Source organism: Hoplias malabaricus, chromosome X1, assembly GCF_029633855.1.
Source record: "Hoplias malabaricus isolate fHopMal1 chromosome X1, fHopMal1.hap1, whole genome shotgun sequence".
In the NCBI taxonomy this organism is placed as follows: Eukaryota; Metazoa; Chordata; class Actinopteri; order Characiformes; family Erythrinidae; genus Hoplias; species Hoplias malabaricus.
Window position 1 is genome coordinate 23,415,729 of NC_089818.1, and position 26,365 is coordinate 23,442,093.

A 26,365-nucleotide genomic window follows, 5' to 3' on the forward strand; every position below is an offset into this window, starting at 1 on the left:
AATCTTCTGAAGCCGTTTCTTAAACCATTTTAAGGCATTTGGAAGATACCTGGTCAACCACTTTATTGTTTCAGAGATTGGTTAATGTTTCAGTAAATGTATTGCCCAAGGACTTTTATTTGTAAAACCTGGTGCTGTAGTCTGAGGTGGTCATGAAACCCTTGTTTACTGATTGGAGGGCAGTGTGTTACCCACCAACTAAAGCACTCTGGAAATTTGAGTATAGTGTAAACAGTATTAATTAATATTTTTGGAGTTTTAAAAAATGGAATGTTATGTCACAATTCTGTATTTGCTGGCTTGAATAAATCTAGGTCAATTTTTTTTCCCCCAATTTAAAAAAATAAAAAATAAAATTAGGCCTATCTGCACTATTCAATTTACACCAGCTTTTTGCTATTAAATAGCACTGATAGGTTTAGCGTGTGTGTGATCAGCCTAAAATATCAGCTGAAACAGTGTTTGAGGTATAGCATTGTGTCTGATCTATTGTTTTTGTAACTGATATTTATACACTAAGTCTTGTTCACTAGCTCGTGCCCTGTGTTTCTGAAATTGTGGCTCTTTTCACAAGCAGTGCACTGTGTGTGCAGGAGGGACAAAGACAAAATTACTTATTTATACATATAGTGCACAATTTATATACTGGAGCCAGTATTTTTAACGTAATTTAGCTCCCTGTTCCCTACCTAGTGCACTTAGAAGGGAGTATAGAGCGATTTGGATCGGCCCTGCGATTTTTAAGTTGAGACGTTATATCAACCTGCTTTATTGAGACTCTTCACAAAAAAAACGGTATTATGTCCACGTTGTGTTACTCGATTTTAATTAAATGAGATAAACGTTTGATGTTTGGGCTAGTGAAGTGTACTAAAGGAGGAATGTAAATAGCTGCATTGCACCAAAACAAACTGATTTTAAATCAAGGGAATACGTAATTTCCGGTTCCTCCGGGCCATCTTGTTCTGCGGCGGAGAGAGGAGCTTAGTTTTAACGAGAGAAACGCACTTTTACCGCCTAAATGAACTGAACTCGCGTTCTTTTAAATCTCACAACAGTGTGGATACAATCTGGGTTTAATTCGGACGAGAGCGCGTCTTTGATGGGGCTGTAGTCCTCAGCATTGAATAGTTAGTCTAGAGGCGGCTAGTCTCCCGCTCTCTCTCTCTCCCTCCTTTTTTGCAGTGCCTCTCTCTTTCTGCGGGAGCGACATGGCGGGGACTCAGCTACAGCAGCAGGCCGTGAGTAAACCTTCCAGCGGCAAACACGGCAACGTCCTGCCGCTGTGGGGCAACGAGAAAACAATGAACTTAAACCCAATGATCCTCACAAACGTGCTGTCGTCTCCGTACTTCAAGGTTCAGCTGTACGAGCTCAAGACTTACCACGAGGTCGTGGACGAAATCTATTTCAAGGTAAAAAAAAAAAAAAAAACACTAAGGGGATGACGTTAACGCGGCTAACGGTTTTCAGTGAAATCGAGTGTTGTTCAGAAACAAATAGCTTTTTAAAGTGATTTGATGGAGATGTTGGATTGAATGTTTTATTTTATCATTGTTATTTTAGCTTATCGCTAGCATTAGCTTCCTGTGGCAAAGCTAATCTGACTCAACGTAATATGAACGTTTAAAATGAAACGAGGCCAGTATCCTGCAGAATTAAAATAAGTATAAACCCACAATTAAAGATGTTTCTTTACCAAAATACATCCAGTTATCGACACACCAAGTTTTCCGTATTGAAGACGCAGGAGCTGAAATGATTTAATCGGAAATATCAGGTCTCGGCGACGGTACCGAGCTGCTAACGTTAGCTAGCCTGCTAATCTTAGCTTAGTCCTGTTTCACAGCCTAGAATATTTTTACTAATTCTAAAGGAGACCTGAAGCCGTTTGGTTGACAAACAAAGGACTTATATTTTACAAAATGGAGACAGATTTCTGTTTTGTAAAATGAATTTTATTTTTGTTCTTTGGTTGTAAAACAAACGTTTTGAAGTCTCGTTAGGGGTTGTAAAAACATTCTAGGCTCTGTTAAATAGGACTGGGCGGTTTAGTAAAAATATACCACGATATATAACTTGTTTTCTGCTAAAACGACACGCACCAGCAGGTGGTCACAAGTAACTGATATCACCGAAGGGTTCAGTAAATCAGAAGAAAATGTTAGCTCCCTTGTCCCCGATGGCGATACTTTACACCACACTAACTGTTTATGCCCCTCTTTATTAATAGAAGCGAACAATTGAAGTACATTTTAGTTATAAAACACTCTTTGACCAAGGTGCTGTAAATACAGATGAACATGAACAAGACAACACAGCTGAGGGAATTATAAAGCAAAGCTTGAAGTAAAACGTTGAGTTATTAATAATAATAATAATAATAATAATAAATATATATTGCCTGTCTTTATAATAAATAGCCAGTGTTATTTTGATTTTAAAAACTGGACAAAAACAAGCTGTACATGAATATTATAAATGGGCACATTACGCTTTAATTAAGTGGTTTCCTCAGTGGCATTGTTTTGAAATATTAATGTAATCTTATAACATTAAAATACACCCAGATTGTATTCAGTTCGGGGCCGTCGAGCCTCCTCTAGCACATCTCAGAGCCTTGTGGTTGGGGTTATGGTCGTGCCCTCGGGGATTATGCCTTTGTCATCGGTGAAGGAAAATAATAATGGAAGGTGTTGATCTGGTCATTCATTTCATTGAGGTACTCTGCAGACTTCAGTTTGCCACTTAAAGTTGCTGTGCCTAGACGTGACAAACTGAGACACCCCCAGTGGGCACTGTGTGTGATGGATGTATTGTCGTCTTGCTCTTTTCCTTCGTTTCGTGATGCTTCCATTGCTGTGGAGTGCAGTAAATCTGGGTTCATCTGCACAGCGTTGTGTGGAAATGCTCATACTGGCACTACACTTCTTTAAGGAATGAGTTGCCATATATATTAGTTGCTGCAGTAATTATCCATTCACAGGCCCCTAAGTGTTTACTTAAAATACAAACAGCGACTTGTTTGTCATATTGTTGTAGCCTAATAATAATAAACCTTATTATAATAAATCAAGAAAAGAAAAATATAATGCTGCAAAATTATTTATTCATTTAAAAAAATATTGTCAGTTTGTCTAAGGAACAATGGGCTACTACTAATACATTTGTAAAATAACTTGTTCCCATTATGTACTGTAGGTTTCCCACTGATGAGAGAAAGGAATGCTGATAAACAAAGTGGCTGTACTCTATATTGTTTCTTTAAGGTGTGTTTGAGAGTGAGCTATGGTCTTTCTCCTCAGGTAACTCATGCAGAGCCATGGGAGAAAGGCAGCCGAAAGACTGCAGGACAGACTGGAATGTGCGGAGGGGTAAGTAGATGTACGTGCCTTTCCACCTCTTTTTTCTCTCTTCTAAAGAGAAACATCAGAGGCCCCTGACTGAGAGAACATTGTACTATGCTATAGTTCAAAAGTGATACATTAAAGCCTCTATATTTACGCGCAAACAATAAACTGAGTTCCTTTCAGTTCTTAAGAATCGGGACCAAAGTAAGACTTTTAGATTTAGACGTAACACAAGCCTCGTGTCCATAAAGTGTGCAGTGTAATGAAGTGCTTCGTGGCAAGCGTAGATGTGGTGAAGAGATGGATTGGAGCCAGTGGACGTGTTATTATCTAAAACTAAAGATCTAACACCAGGAACTGCCCACGCTCGTGCTCTTGTGGCTGAAAGCCATTGTAAGTACGATCTTAGTCAGATTCTGACAGTCAGTCGACGCTGTTTATTTGATCACATTGTCCCTGTCCAAAAAAAACACGCATCTCCAATGTGGCAACTTTACAAGAGAAAGCAAATCAATGTTACTTTTCAGTGTAAAGAGACTTTATTCAGAGTATTTTTGGAGCATTTCCATTCTTTGCAGTCCATCTCTTTGACGTTTTATGAAAATACATCACTAATATTGAACCTCGTACATATAAACATTGATATTCATATCTGTGCCAGGTTCATAGCATTCTTTGACACTTAATTAACTTTGCCACCTGTGAATTGAAGTGAATTAAGAAGTAAATTTGGACCGTGGGTGTTGTAGAGTGTTGTAGACCCTTTAAAGTAGCTTCAGCATAAGGCACTGGGTAATGTTCACATTGCATATGATCTGACTCGGTTTGTTTGTGTTGCAGGTGCGTGGTGTAGGCACAGGAGGTATCGTGTCCACGGCGTTCTGTCTACTGTATAAACTTTTCACACTTAAACTGACCCGCAAGCAGGTGATGGGTCTCATCACGCACACAGACTCCCCTTACATCAGAGCACTCGGCTTCATGTACATACGGTAAGAAGCAGCTCAGGGCTGGAACAATTTACTTGATGAATGCAACAAATTGAAAATTTTTAGATTCAGAAAAACAATGCTACTTTGTATAGAAATATATTGTCAATTGTAATAAGAACTAGGGCTGCACTGAACTTCTCAACTACATGTCATGTGCAATTATTAGTCAATGTACAATGAAATGTGTCGTTCGTATTGTACCCGTCTGTGGCTGTGAACGCACACACGCTAGTGCACTAGGGGCTGTGAACGCACACCCAGAGCAGGGGGCAGTCATCCCCGGCACCAGGGAGCAGTTGTGGGTTCGATGCCTTGCTCAAGGGCCCCTCAGCTGTGGATTGAGGAGGAGGACAGTGCTGTTCCTTCACTCCCACTGCCCCCAGTTTTCCTGCTGCTCTTGGGAATCAAACCAACAACCTTTCAGCCCTCAGCTCTCTGCTCAACCTCTAGCCAACAAACTTAAAAAGATTTCTATTTACTCTAAAAGTAGTAAAGAAAATATTTGGAATTAAATACATATATACACACGCACACATTCCGCATCCATAAATGGGTCAAAGTGTAGAATGCTCTAGAACAGTTTTCCTGAAATATAGTCCTGGGAACTCTAATTTTGACTGAATATATTATTACTTTGGCGTTGAATTCTTCAGAGTATTATAAAATACCTGGAAGGTCCTGTTGACTGTTTTTAAGCAGATGTATTAATCTGATGTGTTATCAGATATCAGTCACTCATACATGATCATTAATTTATATGTAGCGATTTGTTTGAGGTCTTGGGTTTCTTGTTTTGTTTGTGCAGATGCTATAGCTACTAATATACACCCGTTTTATTTTTGTTTTCCAGATACACACAGCCACCTGCAGACCTGATTGAATGGTATGAGCCCTTCCTAGATGATGAGGAGGTATGTCGCCACGGGTAATGCTTTCATTTTTCTTTTACATTTAATTCAGGAATACAGATTTCTTTCCATGTAAAATCACTGGGGTTCAGTACCACCTGTCACTGAGCTCAGAGCCGCTGATGGTAGAAGATAATCCTCTATTAATTCCAAAGCAGTGGCATTTGCAGTTTTACAGCAGCAAAGAGGACAGAGCAGATGTATCAGGAGTCTGCATTAGGCCTCATATAAATATCTAATTAACAGAAACACCATTTCACAGGGCTGACCTATACATTTATCATAATAGGAAGTGTTTAAAGCAACCTAAAAAAATAAAAATGGCTACTCGTTGATTGTTTTCCCTTCTCTAATGTTGTGAATACATTGTTTGAGCAGAAACAGGTGACGGCATGAGGCTAATAGGTTTCCTTTTTGTTTTGTTTTTTTAAAACAATCTGTGTTTCTATTCTTAATGTAGTGTCTGGCTCTAGATTTGTGACGGGTGATCCTGAAACCACACTTCTTTTAGATGCTTCTATATGGAATGACCTTTTAATGTGTTCTGAGGAAATAAAACAAGCATGTGATGATGTGATAAACATTACGGATGTTTCACCTTTGCCTTCATTTGGCTTAATGTTCGTTTGCTTGTGTGTCCTTTTTTTTTATGTTGAGTGCCCAAGTACCTACTTGGGTGTTTATTAAAGGTTCGGGGTTGACTCTGGTTCTGTAGACACTGCGAAAACGAACATGTTCCCTGAACAACAGTTATCTCCCAGTAATTACTAGACCTGTTATAAGTTGTACGTATTGCCACAAGTGTTTTATTTTGATGAGCAGAGTAATATATAGTTTACAACAGGCTCTTAGTTCAGAAACTGGTTATAGACTTCTCCAGCCAGTCATTTTCACTTACGGCCGTACCGCTGTGAGAATACCTCATCTCTTATGTAGGAAGCTAAGCAGTGCCGGGTCTGTTTAATACGTGAATGGAAGACCACCTGGGAATACCAAGTGCTGTAGTACAGTGCGGCTCAGTCCTGGTCCTGGAGATCTCAGATCCAACACACACAGCTCTAATGTTCTAATATTCTTCTGAAGGCCTTCATTACCTGGATCAGGTGTGTTTGATTACAGCTGGAGTTAAACTGTGCAGTGTGGTAGATCTCCAGGACCAGGATTGGACGTTTTCTTTAAAGGAGCAGAGCATTTTAAAATCTACAGGCAGCTCTAAATGAGCTGTGGCTCTCAGTTCAGAAATTAGAAAAAGACTTCTCTAGTCAAATGTACGTTTTGAAAATGTGATGTTTGACTGTTTATTTTTGGGTTTTAATAGTTTTTTTCTTAATAAATCAAAGATTCCCTGCAAATGTCCTAGGAATCTAAAACACCAGAACTAATCAGTGCAGTAATCGTATCTCGGAGGCTTTAAATGTTTAAAAATATATCCACATTTTTATTGTAGTCTGTTACAGTTTTAAATGGAAGGGACACTAAAGTAGTTTTTTTTTGTTTTTTGTTTTTTTTTCTAAATACGGGGAGCAGTCTGTGCCTTTTTGGTTTGGTATTAAACTGAATTAGACTTGATACTTCTGCAGGAGGAAATTTTAATATTTAAGGCATAAAATTAACAGAAGAACCTGAAGGCGTTATAAGATTGTAATAAGAGAATTGTAACTAAAAAAATAATCATAAGAAATGAAGTAATAGGGAATGTTCCTTTAGACTTCTGAGATTGCTGACAGTGTTCCTGAACAGTTCTGAAAAAGCTTGTCTGGAGCCCTGATAAAAACAGCAGGGAGAGGAGGTGGTGCATAAGTAAATGTCTTTCGCTTGCACCTTCTGCACCTTAATGTTACAAAAAAAACACATTTCCTCCACCTGTCCGCTTCGCTCCGTGTGTGAAGCCCTGGTTCTGTATGAATGGGGAGGTGTGTTTGGGAGTGTGCGCGCGAGAGCCACGGTTACGGCTAACTGCACTGTTTTCTTTCTCAGATGGCCTTATGCAGCAGGTGAATGACAGTAATGTATCTCAGCGCTGCAGGTTTGCGTGTAAGAGTGCAGAGTGCTCTACCTGTTTCCTCTAAAGTCTGCCTGCTGTATACTGCACCTGTGCTGTAGCTCCCCACCAAGCGCAGGAACGTTAACAGTAGATGTTTGACCAATCAAAATATTAATAGTATTTAGGGTAATCTCAAAGAATAACTGAACACATCCAAACGTACAAAGATCAGATGTTAGGTCTGTCCCAAATCCCAGTGAGCTCCCTAAGTAGGCAGTGACTTCGTGACAGTCCTGACATCTGTCCTCACGAGGCAGATTATTGTGACACTAGTGAGAGAGTGATTATGTCACGGCTTGTTCCCGCCCACAGCACACAGCTGGTGTTTACTTCCCTCAGTGGCTAGCGTCGCCTCAGAGTTGTGGATGCTATTCCCTTTTTTTACCACTATTTTATTTTTTCCTCTGGGAGAAGAGTGAAATAGACGGGAGTTGTGCTTATGTTGCATCATGGGATTGCCTTTGTGACTGAGTAATAATTCAGTGTCGCCTAAAGTATGCCAGATAAAGATATCTCAGTAGGTCGCCTAAGGAGGTGTCTAAAAATTGGGATTGTTGGAGCACACACACACATTATGACACAATGCTCTCGATGTAGACAGCTCACTAGGTTTTGGGACAGACCTGTTATTTCAGTTCAGGCCATTTCTATATTTTCAGTTTTCATAAATCTGTTTTGGTGCCTGACGAGTAGCAACCAGAAGAACTTTTCTCACAAAAATGTAATGCCAGAAATGTAATGCTTTATGACTCAAGAATTTGGTATGTTTTGGGGTCCTTCTCTATTCTTAGCAGTAAAATAGAAACACAAATGTATGTTTAAATCTAAACTACAGACAGTTCAGTCATTGGCTAAAATCCTACCCCTAAAATGGACAAAGAAATAAAGCTTCCTCCTGATTCTTGTTTCCGAAATGGAAGAATGGACATGGGTTGAACAGAAGATACAGTAGTTATTGGGGTAGGATCATTTTAAGAAGGAACTGGAAAGATCTAATAATGTGACGTAATTCATAATGATTGTCGTACTGACAGCTATTTTTCACAGTAGCCCATGACTTTATATCGTTATCAATAAATACTGGGAGGATATTGTTATAATACACAAGATAATTACAAGGCATAGATTGCATTGATCTTTTTGCCAGTCATCTACTGTCCTTAGGAAATACATGAGGATCTACAGTACTGGGACTGAGAGATTAGTTAAGACTCAGATTCTCTTAATACAACGGTAACTATCCTTCAGGCAGTTTCTCATTCTCTGAACTGAATGTGTGGATATTGAGTTTGATGAAAACAGAGGTGAAGTTTCAGTGTTTATCACCAACAGGATTTTACTCTGAAATCAGAGAATTCCCTAGTTCAGGATTTGGAATCCTCCTGTACGGCACTTTCTTTTTGCACATCTTATTCAGCGTGATACTAAGTTACCACACTCAGTGCAGTGCAGTAGCCCTGGTGCGGATGATGTTTCTCACTAAAACCGTGAACAAAATTGGACTAAAGTGCCTTCACTGTTTAAAATGACCGAGGAGTTAAATAATCTGTGCTGAAGCAGGGAAATCTCTAATGCTGCTTCAATACTGAACTCTAGAACATTAGTGGACGTTGATGAAGGCCTGAGTCCGTGCGTGTCATTAATTCCCCTGCCTGTGTTTGTGTGATCAGGAGCTGGACGTGAAAGCAGGCGGCGGATGTGTGATGACAGTCGGAGAAATGCTGCGTTCTTTCCTCACGAAGCTCGAGTGGTTCTCCACACTGTTCCCACGGATACCCGTGCCTGTGCAGAAGATGATTGATCAGCAGATGAAGAACCGCCCACGCAAACTCCCGCAGAAGGACGGAAAGGAAGAAGAGGAGGATGGAGAGCGGCACCGCTCCAGGTACACAGCAGGGTTTGGAGGTTTTTTTTCTTCTTCCCCATTGGGGACAGTGTTACTGTTTACTGAGCTACTTTTTCAGGAGCAGGAAAAGACTATTTCTCTGAGGTTCACGGTAAAATAAACCACAGATAACGCCTTTTATACCCAGCACAGCTCAGAAATGTGAAAACATCTTTATTGGGAGCATGTCCAAAGGGTTCATATGAAAAAATGAAGGGGGGGCAGGACCCTGGAGTAGTTTTTTGTGTCTTTTATAAATAGGTTTTTATTTTGACCTCTATCCAAAAGCATTAGAGAAAATGATCAAGACTAAATCTAGTGATTCTTTATTTATGTTTCCATGTGTGTTTGTATTGCCAGGACACCACGGAGAACCCCAAGCCCCCGGAGATCACCTGAACGGTCGCGCAGTCGCAGCCATCAGCGAGAGAGACGTGGAGCCAGCTTTGAACGTGAGCTGGAGAGAGAGAAAGACCGCCAACGCAAAGAAAAAGAAGGCAGAGACAAAGACAGGGAAAGAGACAGAGGAGAGCGGGAGAGGGACAGGGAAAGGGAACGCCGGCGTTCCAGAACTCCAGACCGAGTTACAGAGCGCCGCAGAAGCCGCAGCAAGGAACGACGTAGGAGCCACAGCTCCACCCGCGAGAGGAAGAACGAGAGGAAGGAGAAGGAGAGGGAGGGTGAAAGCGAGAGAGAGCGTACTCGTCGGAAGGAGCGTGACCACAAAGATCGGGGCGGCGGAGTAGAGAAAGAGAGGGAGCGCTCAAAAGACAAGAGGAGCAAAGGGGAGGCAGAGGAGCGGCGGCACAAAGAGGAGAGAGAAGAGAGGAGACACAGAGAGGAGAGGAAGAACAAACGCTCCAGCCGGAGCCGCAGCAGGGAGAAGCGGCACAAAGCAGAGCGCACCAGCAGAAAGCGCTCCCGTTCCAAGAGCCGGCAGGATGCGGGAGAGGAGAAGGGCAGGAAGAGCGAAGCTAGCCACAGCAAAGAGCGGTCGCACAAGCGCAGTCGCAGCAAAGAGCGGGCTCACCGGCGAGAGTCCAGCAACGGCAAAGACCCTCGGCCTCGGAGCGTCAGCCCAGACACGAGAGACGGAACGCACGGCAGCCGGGCCGAATCTCCCTGAGCTTCACACACCCACTACTCCCTCCTCCAACCTGGTTCTGTATCTGTCCTCTAGGACCTCGCCAAACAGGAATGTAAAATAGCACCCTGGAATATTCTTTTCCCTAATATTCTGTGTGTTAAAGTCACTTCTTGTAGATATTACACAAACTTCTTCTGCAGAAGAATAATCCCCGACCTTTTTTTTTTCTTTTTCCTCCGTGTCACAGACACGATGAGAAATTTAAAAATACTTTTTAAATGTTTGACCATTTTGTTTTGTTTTTGTTTCATTTCCAAGAAATACTCCCAAAACTGTTTTGTACATAGAGTGCAGGAGAATGTTTTAAATTGTACAAAGGACACACACAAAGTGAAGCTGGTGGAACAGCAGCAGCGTGGACCTACTGAAATTGTGCTGTGTTCAGGTCATTTCTCTGTTGCATCTCATTTTCTAATAAAAATCTTGTATGAAAAGGGATGAAGGTTTGTACAAGAGCTTTTTTGTTTAAAACGACATACCAAATACATTCTGAGGAACAAGTTTTTTCTTAAACAGTGCTGTTACTTTTTCGTTCTTAATTTATTCACATAACTCATTTGCACATAATATATTGCACATAGTATATTCTCTTGCTGTTTATTTTATGATCCTTGGGCATATTAAATACAGATTATACAGATAAATATAAACTAACAGTGCCCCTATAGAGTAGAAAGCATTTTTCAGTACAGTAGACAGAGCATAAGTCGTGTTTTTTCCTCCTCCTACAGCTGTAAAACCTGGCCCAGGAGGTTATGTGTAGAACCTAACTCTCCAGCAGCACAGTTTATTACCTCTCCCTTTACGTTCACTAGATTGATTCAGAAGCATAAAACATGTATCCATATTCCCCATGATAGAGCCTAATATACAGCCTCTGCCTGTAGCGCTACAGCTCGTGTGTAACCACAGCTAGATTACTGAGGGCAGTCTGAATCCACTAAATAAATTGAGGATTATATTTTGGGAGCTCTGGTTCACTACTGGAGTGGCTGAATGTGTACATTCCTTGGGAAAATGTTACATAATTTGGCACTTGTTCAGGGTATAAATAAGACTGGTGCCAATCTTAACTACAAAACTAAACAAAGTGAATTTGGCTCTTGCTTGTAGTGAATACTTGTTTTTTAAATCCATCCACTACATGCTTTAGATGTGAAGCACCTCATGGAATTGTCTCCTTGTCTCATTTAGGGACTGCTCCACAAGGGGGTGCTGTTTTGCTTGGCATCAATGACACTTGAATGGCTGCGTTCACATCACACCTCATTAATTCAGTTTTTATAAAATCATTTTAACTTATGTGGGTTTTGACCGTTCACATCCATGAATGTAAATGACCCGTGATTTTCACATCACATGTGTGCCCATGTTTTTCATGGGCTTTGTACCAAAATGGCTCCCTAAGCCCAGTGTAGTGCGCAACGTTGGCTCTTAAATAAAGGCTTCCACACCTAAGTACTGTGCAATATGTCAGAAATCCATTCATCTCCAGCTATCACCTGCACAACTCCATTCTACTACATTCAGTGCCTTATTTTTGTGCAGAAGCCATAAATTTATCGCCCGCGCAGTGCACTGTGTAGAAAGCATAGATCCATTTTGGGACAGCACTAAAGTAGAGGCGACATCTGATCTGTGTTCACACTTGTGTCACATATGAAAGTGACTTAAATCTGATTTAAAAAGTTGAGAATTGTCCTGTTCACAAAACCCTAAAAAAATCAGATCCAGATCAGTGTCATATAAAGGCTAAAAAAAATCTGATTAAACCCGGTAATGTGAACGCAGCCTTTTGTGCCCGTTTTTTTCTACTGCTATTTTCTTTTTACATATTTACTCATCAAAACATCAGGTGATATTCTAGAAATGTTTTAAAGTGCAGTGCTTACTGTCACAAGGACTGGGATTAAGGGGAATTCTACCTCTGCGTTATTCACTTTTGGAAATAGAAATACCTTTATTCAGAGCAGTTTGATGTCAGTGGAACTGATGGTTGCTGTATTGGTGACAACACAAATTTAGCCAAATTATTTTCTTCCCAAAACAAGCTTTTTGTAAAGTTGCTAATAATAAAATAGAATGTCGTTATAAAACTATTGTATGATTTGGATGTAGTTTTTAGAGGAATGAAACTCTTCAGACGCCTTCTTCCTATAACTACCACAGTGAACAATTCAGACTTTGTGAATTTCACATCAAACCGCTCTGAAAGACTCTTCAGATTTTAATTTAATCATGTGGGCGTTTGGAAGAATGGGTAGTATTTCATTTTAATGTACTCTGATGTTACCAGACCCCATTTTGTTCTAAATTTAACAGAAATGAGTATTTGTTGTAAAATATTCTGAGGGAATTATAAGGAAACGTAACCACTTGAACCATATATAAAGAGGTTTTTCTTGAATAAATGATAAAGCTTGAGTTTAATCTGTTGAAAAGTTGAAAGCTCGTATATAATAAGTCTTCTCCCCGTGTTAGACATGAACAGACTCATCTCTCCAGACCCAGTCCTTCAGGATGTGCAGTGTCTCATGTTTCTCACAGTAAAAATGCTGATCTACAACCAGTTTCCCCTAATTTAATATTATCAATATCTCTATTCTGATCCTAGGTCAGTAAAGTCACTCTGAGAGACACGACTGAGACACTGCTCTTATCTCAAAGCCTTGGTCTGGACACACTGGGGTTCTGAGTAGTTCCCGGGGCTGTAGAAGGAACGGGCCGAGATAGAGATGCAGTACGTCGTGGCTGGCTTGAGTTTAGAGATGACCGACACCTCTCCGCGCACGGTCAGGGTGATAGGTTCAGACGAGCTGGACTGTTCCTGGATCAGTAAAGAGTAAAACTCCGCCCCCTCCACCCGAGCCCACTCCAGTCTCAGAGTGTCTGACGTCGCCTCGACTGTGAACTGGGGCCAGGGGCTGCTCCACTCACCTGCAGTGGGAAATCTGGGTAAGTTTCATGTGTGAGGTATTTACATTTTCTGTTTAGTTCTTCCTCTCCCCTTTTCTTCCTCCTGTAATTGATCCTTTTTCTTGGGTTCTTTTATTTTCTTTTTATCATCATTCATTTTCTCACACAGGGCCCTTCACAGAGTGACACACACTCACACATACGGATACTTTTGAGTCGCCCATCCACCTGCCAACGTGTGTTTTTGGAGCGTGGGAGGAAACCGGAGCACCCGGAGGAAATCCACGCAGACACAGGGAGAACACACCACACTCCTCACAGTCAGTCACCCGGAGGAAATCCACGCAGACACAGGGAGAACACACCACACTCCTCACAGACAGTCACCCGGAGGAAACCCACACAGACACAGAGAGAACACACCGCACTCCTCACAGACAGTCACCCGGAGGAAACCCACGCAGACACAGAGAGAACACACCGCACTCCTCACAGACAGTCACCCGGAGGAAACCCACGCAGACACAGAGAGAACACACCGCACTCCTCACAGACAGTCACCCGGAGGAAACCCACGCAGACACAGAGAGAACACACCGCACTCCTCACAGACAGTCACCCGGAGGAAACCCACGCAGACACAGAGAGAACACACCACACTCCTCACAGACAGTCACCCGGAGGAAACCCACGCAGACACAGAGAGAACACACCACACTCCTCACAGTCACCCGGAGCGGGACTCGAACCCACAACCTCCAGGTCCCTGGAGCTGTGACAGACACTACCTGCTGCGCCACTTTGCTGCTCTACTGTCATTTAACAATAACTAACTGCATTGCAACTTAGAAAAGCAGATCTAGCTTCCATTATTTCGATGTCTAAATAAAACAAATAATGTAAATTATTTGTAATAATAATGTAAACAATTCTCATTATTCATAATCCTGAATATACATTATTATATGTGAAATGTTAAATAATTATTGGATGCTCTTAGGTGTTTCTATTACAGGAATTCAATAGCTGCAGTGTGACAAACTCACCCATCTCTATCTCACTCAAGTCTCTCTTTCTGCGAGCTGATAACACTGAAAAAACAAAACAAAATAAAACAGGTTAGAACAATGTCTCTGATGTAAAAAGGTGAGTAACAGCACTTTTGCTTTTGAATATAGTGATTGTTTACTAGAAATCTCTTTTGGTATTTAATCTTCACTGATCCAGGTCTTAAACAGGGCACGCTCGTTTATATTAAGGCACATCTGAGCAGGAAATCTCTGCTGAAAACTGGAGACTAGCTTATCATCCTCGAGGCCTAGACTGGGGTTTTCTACATTATACTCCATCACAAATGTTTAAATTAAAATGAATGCATAAGTTTATTTGTATTCAGAGGTCTAGTCCTACCATAGACGTCCATGGTTCCTGCACCCTCCCCGGCTGAGTTACTGGCGGTAACCATGATGGAGCTGCTGCTGACGTTGGTGACGGAGCAGAAGAGTTGAGAAGTGTTGCACAGCTGTATCCAGCCATGAGAGCTGTTCTGGTAAACGTGATACGCTGTGGCGAACAGTGAGGAGTTCCAGGACACCACAGCGGAGGAGTTAGAGCCGATGAAGGTGACGGACAGAGGAGGACAGGGAACTGAGGAAGGGAGGTGTGTGTGTGAGAGAGAGAGAGAGAGAGAGGTTCAACCTGTTTCTGCAGTGTAAAGAGATAATGAATATACACTAGAACTATTTATTATTTTCATATTTAGCAAAGCTCCTCCATGTCTTGCTTTGTTTTATATGTTTGCACTTGTGCACTTTACGTAGTCTCTTGAGTAACTGTAGTTCTGTAGAAACGCTGTTGCTTTTATGGTTGAAATTACAATAAAATCCACTTGACCTAGGTTCCTGTTTATCTGTGAGGATGTACAAATACTGCCGTTTGAATTAAGATAAACTGCTCAGAATGGACAGAAGGATTGACCGTTATGGTGGATTTTTTCAGGTGTTACATACCCGAGGTCCCTGTGACCATGGTGGATGGAGTGCTGGTTCCACCGGAGTTCTGAGCTCTCACACTGGCGCTGTAGGTGCTGCTACAGGGGACAGGGGTCTCAAAGTACGTGCGGTTTATCCAGTATGAGGTAATTTCAAAGAGGGACTGGGAGTCCCCTTGAATGCTTCCAGAAACGTCCAGTAAGTAGCTGGAGTCAGGGCAGTTCACAGAAGACCAGTACGCCCTCAGCAGCTGACTCTGGCCTATCAGCACACTTGGGACCACACGGAAGCTCGCCGGAGGACATGGCACTGAGAGCAGGAAGGAAAGAGTGAGATGAGATAAAAGTAACAAGGCTTAAGCTGGACCCATATGTGTAAACTGAATGATCACTAGATCAGGAACACCTTGCATCTCATTGTCCGTTTTATCAGCTCCACTGACCACACAGGAGCACCTTGTACGTCTACAGTTACAGAGTTTAGTTCATCTGTTGCTCTGCATACTTTATTAGCCTCTTACCACACTGTTCTTCAGTGCTCAGGACCCCCACAGAGCAGGTGTGATGTGGTGGTGGATCATTCTCAGCGCTGCAGTGACACTGACGTGGTGGTGGTGTGTTAGTGTGTGTTGTGTTGGAGCGAGCGGTGTCCCTAATCCAGTGATCATACAGTGTACAGCAGAATGACTCTGTTCAACAACAGAGGAAAGGCTGGAAGTGACTGCTGTGTAACTGCATCCACAGATGTGCTAATTAAACAGCTGATGATAGCTAATTTGAAAGTGATAATTATGCCTCTTATCTGGATGGGATTATATTTCCTTGGGGTCCAGGGGTTAATTCTCTCTTTTACAGGGGCTTAGATTTATTTCAGGCCGAAGTCAAACATATGTGTTTTTCTGTGACGTAACCTGTTGTAACAGGCAGATCTCATGTCACACTGGATAAAATAGGAGCTTGGGCTGTGCACTGTGTTTAGACTCTGAGCGCGCATTTTTAAAGATACACCCTGAAAATAATGTTTCGAGCAGTGAACAAATATGAAAATGGAACAGTTACTATATGTAGGTCTCCAGAAGAATAAAATAAAATAATAAAATAAAAAAAGAAATGAGAAAAGGAGATAATGCAGGCTGAGAAAAGGAGCGATTATAATGTCAGCTGCAGGTGTATAGTTTTACTTTTATATTCATATAATATGACTGGAGAACTTCCCTCATGATTATATCCCTGCACAATAATATTTGGGGAATGAGAAACTTGGATGCAAGAGTTACCAGAAGACACTCTGGTATCACAGAGGAGGCATGTAATATTTTATTACAGACATCTCCTTGAGAAACTAATCCAATCCATAAGGGGCTTTAGTGAAGTCAATGTTTATTACTAGGCCTTTCCATTTGATTTTAAGTTCAACAATTAATCTTGTTATAAGAAAGGTGTAGATGCCCAGAATATAATATAATGTTTTCATGAGAAACCAGAACATTTATAATCAGTGCTAACAATAAAGGAAATCTGGGCGAGGCAAATACTCTTTTTTTATGGCACTTTATCACAAACAGCATTTTGTTAGTGCGGTGGGTGTTGGTGCAGCTGTTCATACCTCCTCCACCAGTGACTGTGCTGCTGTAGGAGCTGTCGCAGGCTCCATTAGAGGTCTGCACAGTGAAGTTGTAAACGGTGTTGCACTGCAGGCCCTGCAGCGTACAGGTCGTCCTGTTGGTCTGACAGTAGAGTGGTCCAGAGGTGTAGGACAGGGCAGTGGCTAAATACTGCACACCTCCTGTCTGTGGTGCCCATGACAACACGGCAGTACCATTCGCACACTGCACATTTACTGACACATTGGTTGGCTGGCAGGGAACTGTGGGGCAAGCACAAAAGAGCAGAAGCTGACATGATGACAACTGAAATCCAGTCTAAAATGCTTTGGCCTCAGTATCTACAACACACTGTGGAACAATGAGTGTTATTGTGCACAATGTGTAATAGGTTTCTGGAGTGCAGAGAAGGACTGCAACAAGTATTCAATAGGTCTGTCCCAAAATCTAGTGAGCTGCCTAAGAAGGCACTGACTCTGTAGGCAGCTGTTTAAGTCGGCAGTGCTCTGACCGACATCTGCCCTACGATACTGTCACGGATTGTTCCCACTCTCTGCAACCGTCGGCTAGGTGTTGTGCTTGTGTTGCATCATGGGATTTCCTTCGCAGCTGAGGAAGGGTTTGATGCCTTAAAATTTGGCCAGATTAAGGTAAGTCAGTAGGCAGCGTATTTAAGGTGTCTAAAAGTTGGAAGAGTGCTCACTGTGATGAAAAATGCTCTCTATGGCGACACCTCACTAGGTTTTGGGACAGACCCAGTATGTTGCTACTGATAAAACATGTGGTATGTAAATGCAAAAGCTACTCAAACACACATTTGCTGATTTAATGAACCCACTCTAAACCCATCTGTGAAGAAACAAACGTGCCCTTAACATTGGATACATTGCAGTGAGTCCCAAAGTGGGGTGGAACAAAGTGAATGTCTCTTGTAATAATAAAAAGTAATAATTTATAGGCATAATAATAATAATAATAAAAAATACTAGTAAGATAAAATGTATTTGTATCATTGTATCACCAGTGTGTTACCTGAACTGATGACCACAGGTGGGCTGGGTGCACTGGAGCAGCTGTTGCCCATAGCAACTACACGGGCAGAGTAAGTGGAACCACAGGTGAGATGGGTGAGGATGCAGGAGGGTGATGTGCTCTGGCAGGAAACATTGCCATTGCTGCTCACAGCATAGACGTAATAGGAGATCGCCCCCTGGCTTTGATTCCACACCACAACAGCTGAATTATTAGCACATACTGATGTCACAGAAATATTCACAGGAACACAGGGTGCTGCAAAAGAAGCAATATAAAGAACTAGTTAATATGTACTGTTTGATTCTACTGGAGAAAATCTAAGCATTGCACGCCATGTTCATCATCTGATCTCATCATAACATCTGGGTTAAACGGTTCCAAATTTCTCCCAGTGTCAGTAAGTGAATCATTTTAATTTAGTCCTTTATCACAGACTCATAATAAAACAACAGAGGATCACAATCCCCCTTTCACTGAACATAGCTAAAGTCCGTACTCCAGGTGAAACAAAAATCTGAGCCCAGATCAGTTATGAAACAGTCTGTATGGATGTCTCACCAGTCTGCAAGCTATTGGGCAGGGTAGTGGTGAGGTTACACTGATTACTCAGCACTGACACCGAGGCGCTATAGTTCTTGCCGCAGGTTAGTCCGCTGATGTTGCACTGTGAGCCCACTCCTACACAGCTGTGTGATGACCCAGAGGAGTCCAGCAGGGAGGCTGTATAAAGTGCAGTGCCATTACTAGGCTGCCAGGACATCACTGCAAGACCGGACACACAGTCCAGCACAGCCGAGACTGCAGCAGCTGAGCAGGGCCCTGCAGAAGAAACAGTAAAATATATTAGACAAAATTATATAATACACAATGTAAAGTTGATAACATTTCACAGGTAAGATAAGTACTTTAAATTATAACTGCAGAGACACAAGTCACAGACGAGGCAAACTGTTCAGCTGTTCTTTATGATAAATATACAAATTATAAATATTAAACAACAGCTAAACAATTAGTGTAATTACTTGTGTCTCTGCAGTGGGCAGGCTATTGAGTTATACTGACTTGTGGACGCTAATTCTTAGCACTTAGCTCTTCTGAATCCCCCACCCCCTCCTCCCTTTAGCCTGGAAGGGTAAAACCAGAACAAAATCTGGTTAAAGCTGGTACAGCATGCTAATTCTTAATGCTAATGCTGTCCCCGTTCCCCCCTGAAGCCTGTAAGGGTAACCAAAATAAATAAGTAAATATATACTTCTGCTACCATCTGCTTGTCAAAACGTCTATAACATTCTAAGTGACCCTTCTGGCTTACCTCTCTACAATTGTACAAGTTGTGCTAGAAATATTTTTCCACCATTTTTTAAATAATGTAGATCTCAGGAACGCACGTTCAACTTTATGTCATGATTTTTTTCAGGGATTCAGTACCTAAGATTTAAAAAGCAATCATCTAAACTTGAAGAATTATTAAATTATTTGTAGCAGACAAATGTTCTGTCACCACTGTTACTTCTAAAAAAAGGGCATTAACATATATTTGGTCTTCTACTTTAGAAAGGCTTAACACTAGATTTTGAAACATTTTTATGAGGTCTTGATGGCATTTAGCTACGAGGGCATTAGTCAAGGTTGGAATGTGTTTGCATTCACTTCCACTGAAAGTTAGGGATGTTTTTTCCTTCTGTAAAGTTGCTATTTTGGGAGATACATATTTTTCATTGGACAGCGACGTTATATTTTGCTGATACAGTCAGGGTGGTACCCTACCTGTCTGAAGTACAGCAGGTAAACTGGGTGTGCTGTTACACTGTTGGTTGCTGGCGGAGACAGTGAGGTTGTATTCCTGGCTGCAGTAAAGTTTAGGGAGACTGATATTGGACAGACTGGTGAGGACTGAAAGAGTGTGGCCATCTCTGTTCCACCCATTTACCACATACACATCCGCCCCTGCACTGGAGGTCCAGCTCAGTACTGCTCCAGCTGAATCACAGCTTGTCTGCACTACAACCAGCCCACTGGGAACACATGGACCTGAGAAAGACACACGTAGGGCAGGAAGGCCTTAAATTAATCATAATGCACAAGAATTAACAATACACTAAACTTTCAACTGCCATGAAGTACAAATGAGACCTTCCTTCAAAATGGAAGAAGGTGAGACCGCTTTTTAAAACAAAGAATACTTCAGGTGCAGAGACATCTCTATATTAGAGGCCAATGGGCCCCACCAGATGTCGCTGTGGAGCAGTGTGCATAGCAACATAATCAATAATTCCGTTTTTTATATATATATATATATATATATATATATATATATATATATATATAAATGAAACAAATGTGTACTGAACATACCAGCTCTGAAGAGCACAGGGGCACTCCGCTGGCTAATGCAATGCTGGTTCTGCCCCTGTACAATCACAATGTAGGACTGTCCACAGGGCAGAGAAACTGAAAGGGCAGAGGCAGTTGCACTAAAGTTCTGGAGCAAGCCCTGATCTCCTGAAACTGTCACCATGTACTGCAATGCCCCTGGGGCATCTGACCAATCCAGAGCCACCGTCTGATTGGCACACAACACCTGGGCAGTCAGGTTTTCAGGCCGGCATGAGCCTAGAAAACACACAATGGAGGGAGGTGGTCAGAAAAAGACAATTTTATAGATAATACATTGTATTTTTAATATCAAAGTCAACATGTTGTATACTGAGGGTTTTTTTTGTGACAATATTTTGTCACAAAATGAATAAAGATATAATTAAAAGAAGAATTAGTTAATTACATGTTTCATTTAATATTACATTTTGAAATACATGCTTAAATAATTGTGTGATTTATTTAATAGTTATTTAAATGTGTATTTAAAACATTTTATTAATTATATTATTTAAATCATTTAATTATTTTTATGTTTATTTAATGCGCCTTGCACCAAAATCATTAAATCTGTCAACGTCATCTGTCACTGGGTGGGGCTAACTCCGATCCAGTCCGCCTGATAGGTTAGATTGCGCAGTAAAGGCAAGACAGATTGATTACATACGGTCAATTCATATTTCCATCTACTAATAATAGTTTAAAGAGGCCAAAATGTTGAAGAGCTGCCCTGAACTCTTAAGGGAGGCTGCAAATTTAACTGAAGAGGCATTAAGAGACACCGCTGCTGCTCCGCCTTCTTCTGCTCCATCAGTTCCACCCCAGCACTCGACAGACCGTACAAGGTAGGTAAGTTAGTGCGAGCTAGATAGAAAAAGATCCCAGTGTTAGCCAACAACAGGCTATCGATCTGATTGGATGGAGTTTTGGTGTAGTTAAAAAATATCAGATGTACAGGGTGGGCGATTTATATGGATACACCTTAATTAAATGGGAATGTTTGGTGATATTAACTTCCTGTTTGTGGCACATTAGAAGTCAGCCATTTTGGATCCAAGTTTTGTTTTTTTGTAATGGGAAGAGGGTCATGTGACACATCAAAATTACTGGGAATTTCACAAGAAAAATAACGGTGTGCTTGGTTTTAACGTAACTTTATTCTTTCATGAGAAGTTACGGTGCGGTGTTGCTATCAGTGTGTGAAGAGTGGGAGAAGAGGGTTGCATTGACAATCCAACACAATGGGCAGCACTTTGAACACATTTTATAAGTGGTCAGAAACTTGTAAATAACTCATGAAAGAATAAAGTTACGTTAAAACCAAGCACACCATTGTTTTTCTTGTGAAATTCCCAATTAGTTTGATGTGTCACATGACCCTCTTCCCATTGAAAAAACAAAAGTTGGATCCAAAATGGCCGACTTCAAAATGGCCACCATGGTCACCACCCATCCTGAAAAGTTTCCCCTTCCTCCCATATACTAATGTGCCACAAACAAGTTAATATCACCAACCATTCCCATTTTATTAAGGTGTATCCATATAAATGGCCCACTGTACGATAAACCAAGGTGTCATGTAAGAAATTAATGGTTGTGTGGTCAATTTATACGCTACATTTTTAATACAAATATCAGAATTTTGGTAAGTTACTCTTTTTTACAAAAAAAGCAAACGTTTACAGAATTGTCGCTTCTTCTAAATGTTTGAAACTGTTATATATGTTTTGTTGGCGGCACAGTGGAGCAGCAGGTAGTGTCTCTGTCACAGTTCCAAAGTCCTGGAGGTTGTAGGTTCGAGTCCCGCTCCGGGTGGCTGTCTGTAAGCGCTTACAGATAATAAATTAATATATTTTGTTGCAAAAATGTGTTTTTGAAATTAATAAACGTATCACTTAATAAATCGTTATCACCAGATATTATTTTAGAGCCATATCACCCACCCCTAGTGGATGGCACACACTTGAGAGGTGACGATGCAATACAAATATTTAAACTATTCTGTTATATAACTTAATACAAATGTATTTTCATCTAATATCAACAGTGACTCTGATCCCAGTTCTCCATGTGATCCATGTCCTCTCTTACCTGTCTGCAGATGGACAGGTGTGCTGGAGGCACTAGTGCAGTTGCTGTCCTTTGCCATCACTGTGATTGTGTAGTTCTGTCCACAGACCAGAGGTGGGAGGGAACAAGACGTGCTGGTGGAGGTACAGTTTGTTGTTTGCCCGTTGCTGCTGGTGGCCGTTACAAAGTAATATGTCGCCCCTTGGCTGCTTTGCCAGAGAACTGTTGCGCTGTTGCTGCTGCAGTTCACACTGGCTGAGACGTTTTGAGGTGCACAAGGAGCTGGACGACACACAAAACACAATTATTCACATGTATTTAAATAAAACAAAGCTAATTCATATGTATCTGAAGCAGTAAATCATGTCAGAACCAAAAAACTAAGAACAAAACTAAAGTTCTTGGATAAAGCAAATACTCCAAACTTCTACTCTTTCTTAACGTACACATATAATGTACCAAAAGGTTGCATCTACAAAAGTGGAGTTGTGATCAGTGTCCTGTTTCCAGATCTATGTCATACCTGTGCTGACTGGGGATCCTGTGCTGTTAACACTGCTGCAGTTCTGACCCAGTGCAGCTACTTTAACAGAATATGTCTGTCCACAGGGCAGGTTAGTGACACTGCAGCTGGAGGTGGTGCTGTTGCAGATGTATGTGTGTCCGTCTGAACTCTGCAGCAAGGCTGAATGTGAAACAGCGCCGACACCAGGAGTCCAGGAGACAATGGCTGTGCCGTTATGACAGTCTATTGTGGTCTGGATTGCCTGTGCAGGGCAGGGGGCTGAAGATAAAGACAGGAAATCAGTCTTGAGTAAATCAAAGCATAAATGTTGATTTATACATTTTATCTTCCTGTGGGTGCCAGAGTGGATTAAGCCTATAACGGTACACTGAAATATTCAGTTAATTGATTTACTCAGTTGCGTGTATGTGTGTGTGTGTGTTATGGCTTTTTTTAGGAAATTATTTTTATACCGCTACAGTGATTCCTCATTTTTCGTGGGGGATCCGTTCCAAGACCACCAGCGAAGAATGAATTTCCGCAAAGTAGAGGAAAGATATTTTTTTTATGTATTTATCGAGTATTTGGACTTTTAAACCCCTCCCTGTTACTGTTAACAACCCACCCTTTGAATTAAACAGTCATTCTATAATGTTTTTCAGCTGGAACTACATGTGATATCCCACCAGTTTCTTTAATAGAGTCATTCCTAAGCTGTGATTTAGCGTCAGTAAATTTGTGAAACTTAACAATGAAACTTAATAAGATTTGAGGCGTATTTAAAAAATAACTGTATTACAGACACACACACACACACACTCACACACACACATATATATACACAGAGAGAGAGAGAGAGAGAGGAACAGAGACACAGAGAGTGAAAGAATACTGAAAAGAACGAGGAGATAATGAATACACTGGTGAACCCATGTATTGGGCAAACTTCAATATTCTCAGACTTTCATGAGTCATTAGTAAAAGTTGAACTGAACTAAGGCTAGAAATGTGAATATAAACTTCCTTGTCATTATATAATCAAATATTGACAACTGAAACTGAAATACTGAATGAATACAGAACTACTTCTGTTGTACTGACCAGTCTGAGACTGCAGGGTGTTGCTGGCTGAGCTGGTGCACTGCCCTTGTGCTGCTGTCACACTGAAAGTGTACGTTCGACCACAGTGGAGTCCCCACACTGTACATGAGAGCGTTTGTGTGTTGTTGCAGCTTAGTACTCCACCCTGACTGTCCACTGCCGACACATAGTACTGGTCTGGTCCACCTGACCCTGACCAAACCGCCAGAGCTGATCCAGAGCTACAGTCCAGACTTACACCACTTAGAGTGGGCACACAAGGAGCTGTAAAAGAGAGAGAGATGACAGTGAAGTATTAAGGAACAAGCAATGGTTTTCCCCTTTTCTCTTGAGAATAAGACCCACTGCATTAATTCATTGTTTACAGTGACTCTGATCTCAGTTCTCCATGTGATCCCTGTCCTCTCTTACCTGTCTGCAGATGGACAGGTGTGCTGGAGGCACTAGTGCAGTTGCTGTCCTTTGCCATCACTGTGATTGTGTAGTTCTGTCCACAGACCAGAGGTGGGAGGGAACAAGACGTGCTGGTGGAGGTACAGTTTGTTGTTTGCCCGTTGCTGCTGGTGGCCGTTACAAAGTAATATATCGCCCCTTGGCTGCTTTGCCAGAGAACTGTTGCGCTGTTGCTGCTGCAGTTCACACTGGCTGAGACGTTTTGAGGTGCACAAGGAGCTGGACGACACACAAAACACAATTATTCACATGTATTTAAATAAAACAAAGCTAATTCATATGTATCTCAAGCAGTAAATCATGTCAGAACCAAAAAACTAAGAACAAAACTAAAGTTCTTGGATAAAGCAAATACTCCAAACTTCTACTCTTTTTTAAGGTACACATATAATGTACCAAAAGGTTGCATCTACAAAAGTGGAGCTGTGATCAATGTCCTGTTTCCAGATCTATGTCATACCTGTGCTGACTGGGGATCCTGTGCTGTAAACACTGCTGCAGTTCTGACCCAGTGCAGCCACTTTAACAGAATATGTCTGTCCACACGGCAGGTTAGTGACACTGCAGCTGGAGGTGGTGCTGTTGTAGATGTATGTGTGTCCATCTGAACTCTGCAGCAAGGCTGAATGTGAAACAGCGCCGACACCAGGAGTCCAGGAGACACTGGCTGTGCTGTTATGGCAGTCTATTGTGGTCTGGATTGCCTGTGCAGGGCAGGAGGCTGAGGATAAAGACAGGAAATCAGCATGTACAGTACATACATTTGTGAGCTAGTAGTGCTGTGCAATATTAGAGCAAATCAAAATCATGGTTAATTGGAACATTTTACTCCATTTATGATAAATAAAAATGTAATGTTTGTTTTTGTTTTTTGCCTCATATTTCACTGGCAAAGCTTGTAATGTAAATGTGCTCGAACATTTAGGCTGGGATATTTTTTCTAATGTTGCTGGGAGATGTCCGTTTCTTTATTTGAGCCGTGCACAGACTGGTGGTGTTAACTTTAGTTGCTAAAACTGTTTTTTGTCAGTGTTTACGTTTGACGTCTTTATGGTCAGAGTCATCTTCACTAAAATCAAAACACGACACGGCATTTTTCTTTGGTGCAATGTGCTTATGTTGCTCCGTTGGCCTCTACGTTTAGTTTCTCCTCCATGTTGCTTCCATTTGGCAGGTTGAATGGGGCAGAATCCCATGACTAGATGCATGGTAGTGTGGTTTTAAGGGGACAGTACATGAACACACATTGAAGCACATGTTAACAGAATTTATTAAAAAGAAAATATGTCTTGTGCTGTCCAAAGACATTCTGTTAGCTACTTTCAGAAAAAAGAACAGTGGTTGAATTCACGTCTCAGGGAGAGCATGTCCTAGTCTTTAATCTCCCAGTTTCATGTCATCATGTGATTATGAGAGACCTAGCTAGAAGGTGGAACTAGACAACATCAGAGAGAAATATGAATTTTAAAGTCAACTGTGCTCAAATAGGGGCGGCACGGTGGCGCAGCAGGTAGTGTCGCAGTCACACAGCTCCAGGGGCCTGGAGGTTGTGGGTTCGATTCCCGCTCCGGGTGACTGTCTGTGAGGAGTTGGTGTGTTCTCCCCGTGTCCGCGTGGGTTTCCTCCGGGTGCTCCGGTTTCCTCCCACGGTCCAAAAACACACGTTGCAGGTGGATTGGCGACTTGAAAGTGGCCGTAGGTGTGAATGTGTGTGTGTCTGTGTTGCCCCGTGAAGGACTGGCGTCCCCTCCAGGGTGTATTCCCGCCTTGCGCCCGATGATTCCAGGTAGGCTCTGGACCCCCCGCGACCCTAAATTGGATAAGCGGTTACAGATAATGGATGGATGGATGGATGTGCTCAAATAATGATGAGTTCAAATCTGTTTCTGTTGTACTGACCAGTGTGAGACTGCAGGGTGTTGCTGGCGGAGCTGGTGCACTGCCCTTGTGCTGCTGTCACACTGAAGGTGTATGTTCGACCACAGTGGA

At 41.7% G+C, this 26,365-nt stretch overlaps 2 protein-coding genes across 3 annotated transcripts; one reads left to right on the top strand and one right to left on the bottom strand.

The window, feature by feature from the left end:
- Positions 1 to 898: 898 nt before the first annotated feature.
- On the top strand, positions 899 to 10,758 carry LOC136676023 (pre-mRNA-splicing factor 38B-like). 2 transcript variants are annotated; one of them, XM_066652876.1, is made up of 7 exons: positions 900 to 1,241; positions 1,359 to 1,415; positions 3,306 to 3,374; positions 4,191 to 4,342; positions 5,193 to 5,253; positions 8,965 to 9,179; positions 9,540 to 10,758. In XM_066652876.1, the coding sequence occupies exons 1-7, from the start codon at positions 1,212 to 1,214 to the stop codon at positions 10,303 to 10,305; spliced, it is 1,350 nt and encodes a 449-aa protein (XP_066508973.1). In that variant the 5' UTR covers positions 900 to 1,211; the 3' UTR covers positions 10,306 to 10,758. The 2 variants fall into 2 exon arrangements, with proteins under 2 accessions (XP_066508972.1, XP_066508973.1); XM_066652875.1 differs by having other exon boundaries at positions 899 to 1,415.
- Positions 10,759 to 11,008: 250 nt separating this feature from the next.
- Positions 11,009 to 25,572, bottom strand: LOC136675487 (fibronectin type III domain-containing protein 7-like). The gene is made up of 15 exons (XM_066652036.1): positions 25,515 to 25,572; positions 24,837 to 25,097; positions 24,335 to 24,595; positions 23,924 to 24,187; positions 22,841 to 23,101; positions 22,339 to 22,599; positions 20,227 to 20,484; positions 19,639 to 19,902; positions 18,430 to 18,690; positions 17,869 to 18,126; positions 16,839 to 17,099; positions 15,252 to 15,542; positions 14,653 to 14,889; positions 14,289 to 14,333; positions 11,009 to 13,263 (listed from the first exon to the last, which is right to left on the bottom strand). The coding sequence occupies exons 1-15, from the start codon at positions 25,570 to 25,572 to the stop codon at positions 12,983 to 12,985; spliced, it is 3,522 nt and encodes a 1,173-aa protein (XP_066508133.1). The 3' UTR covers positions 11,009 to 12,982.
- Positions 25,573 to 26,365: the final 793 nt, after the last annotated feature.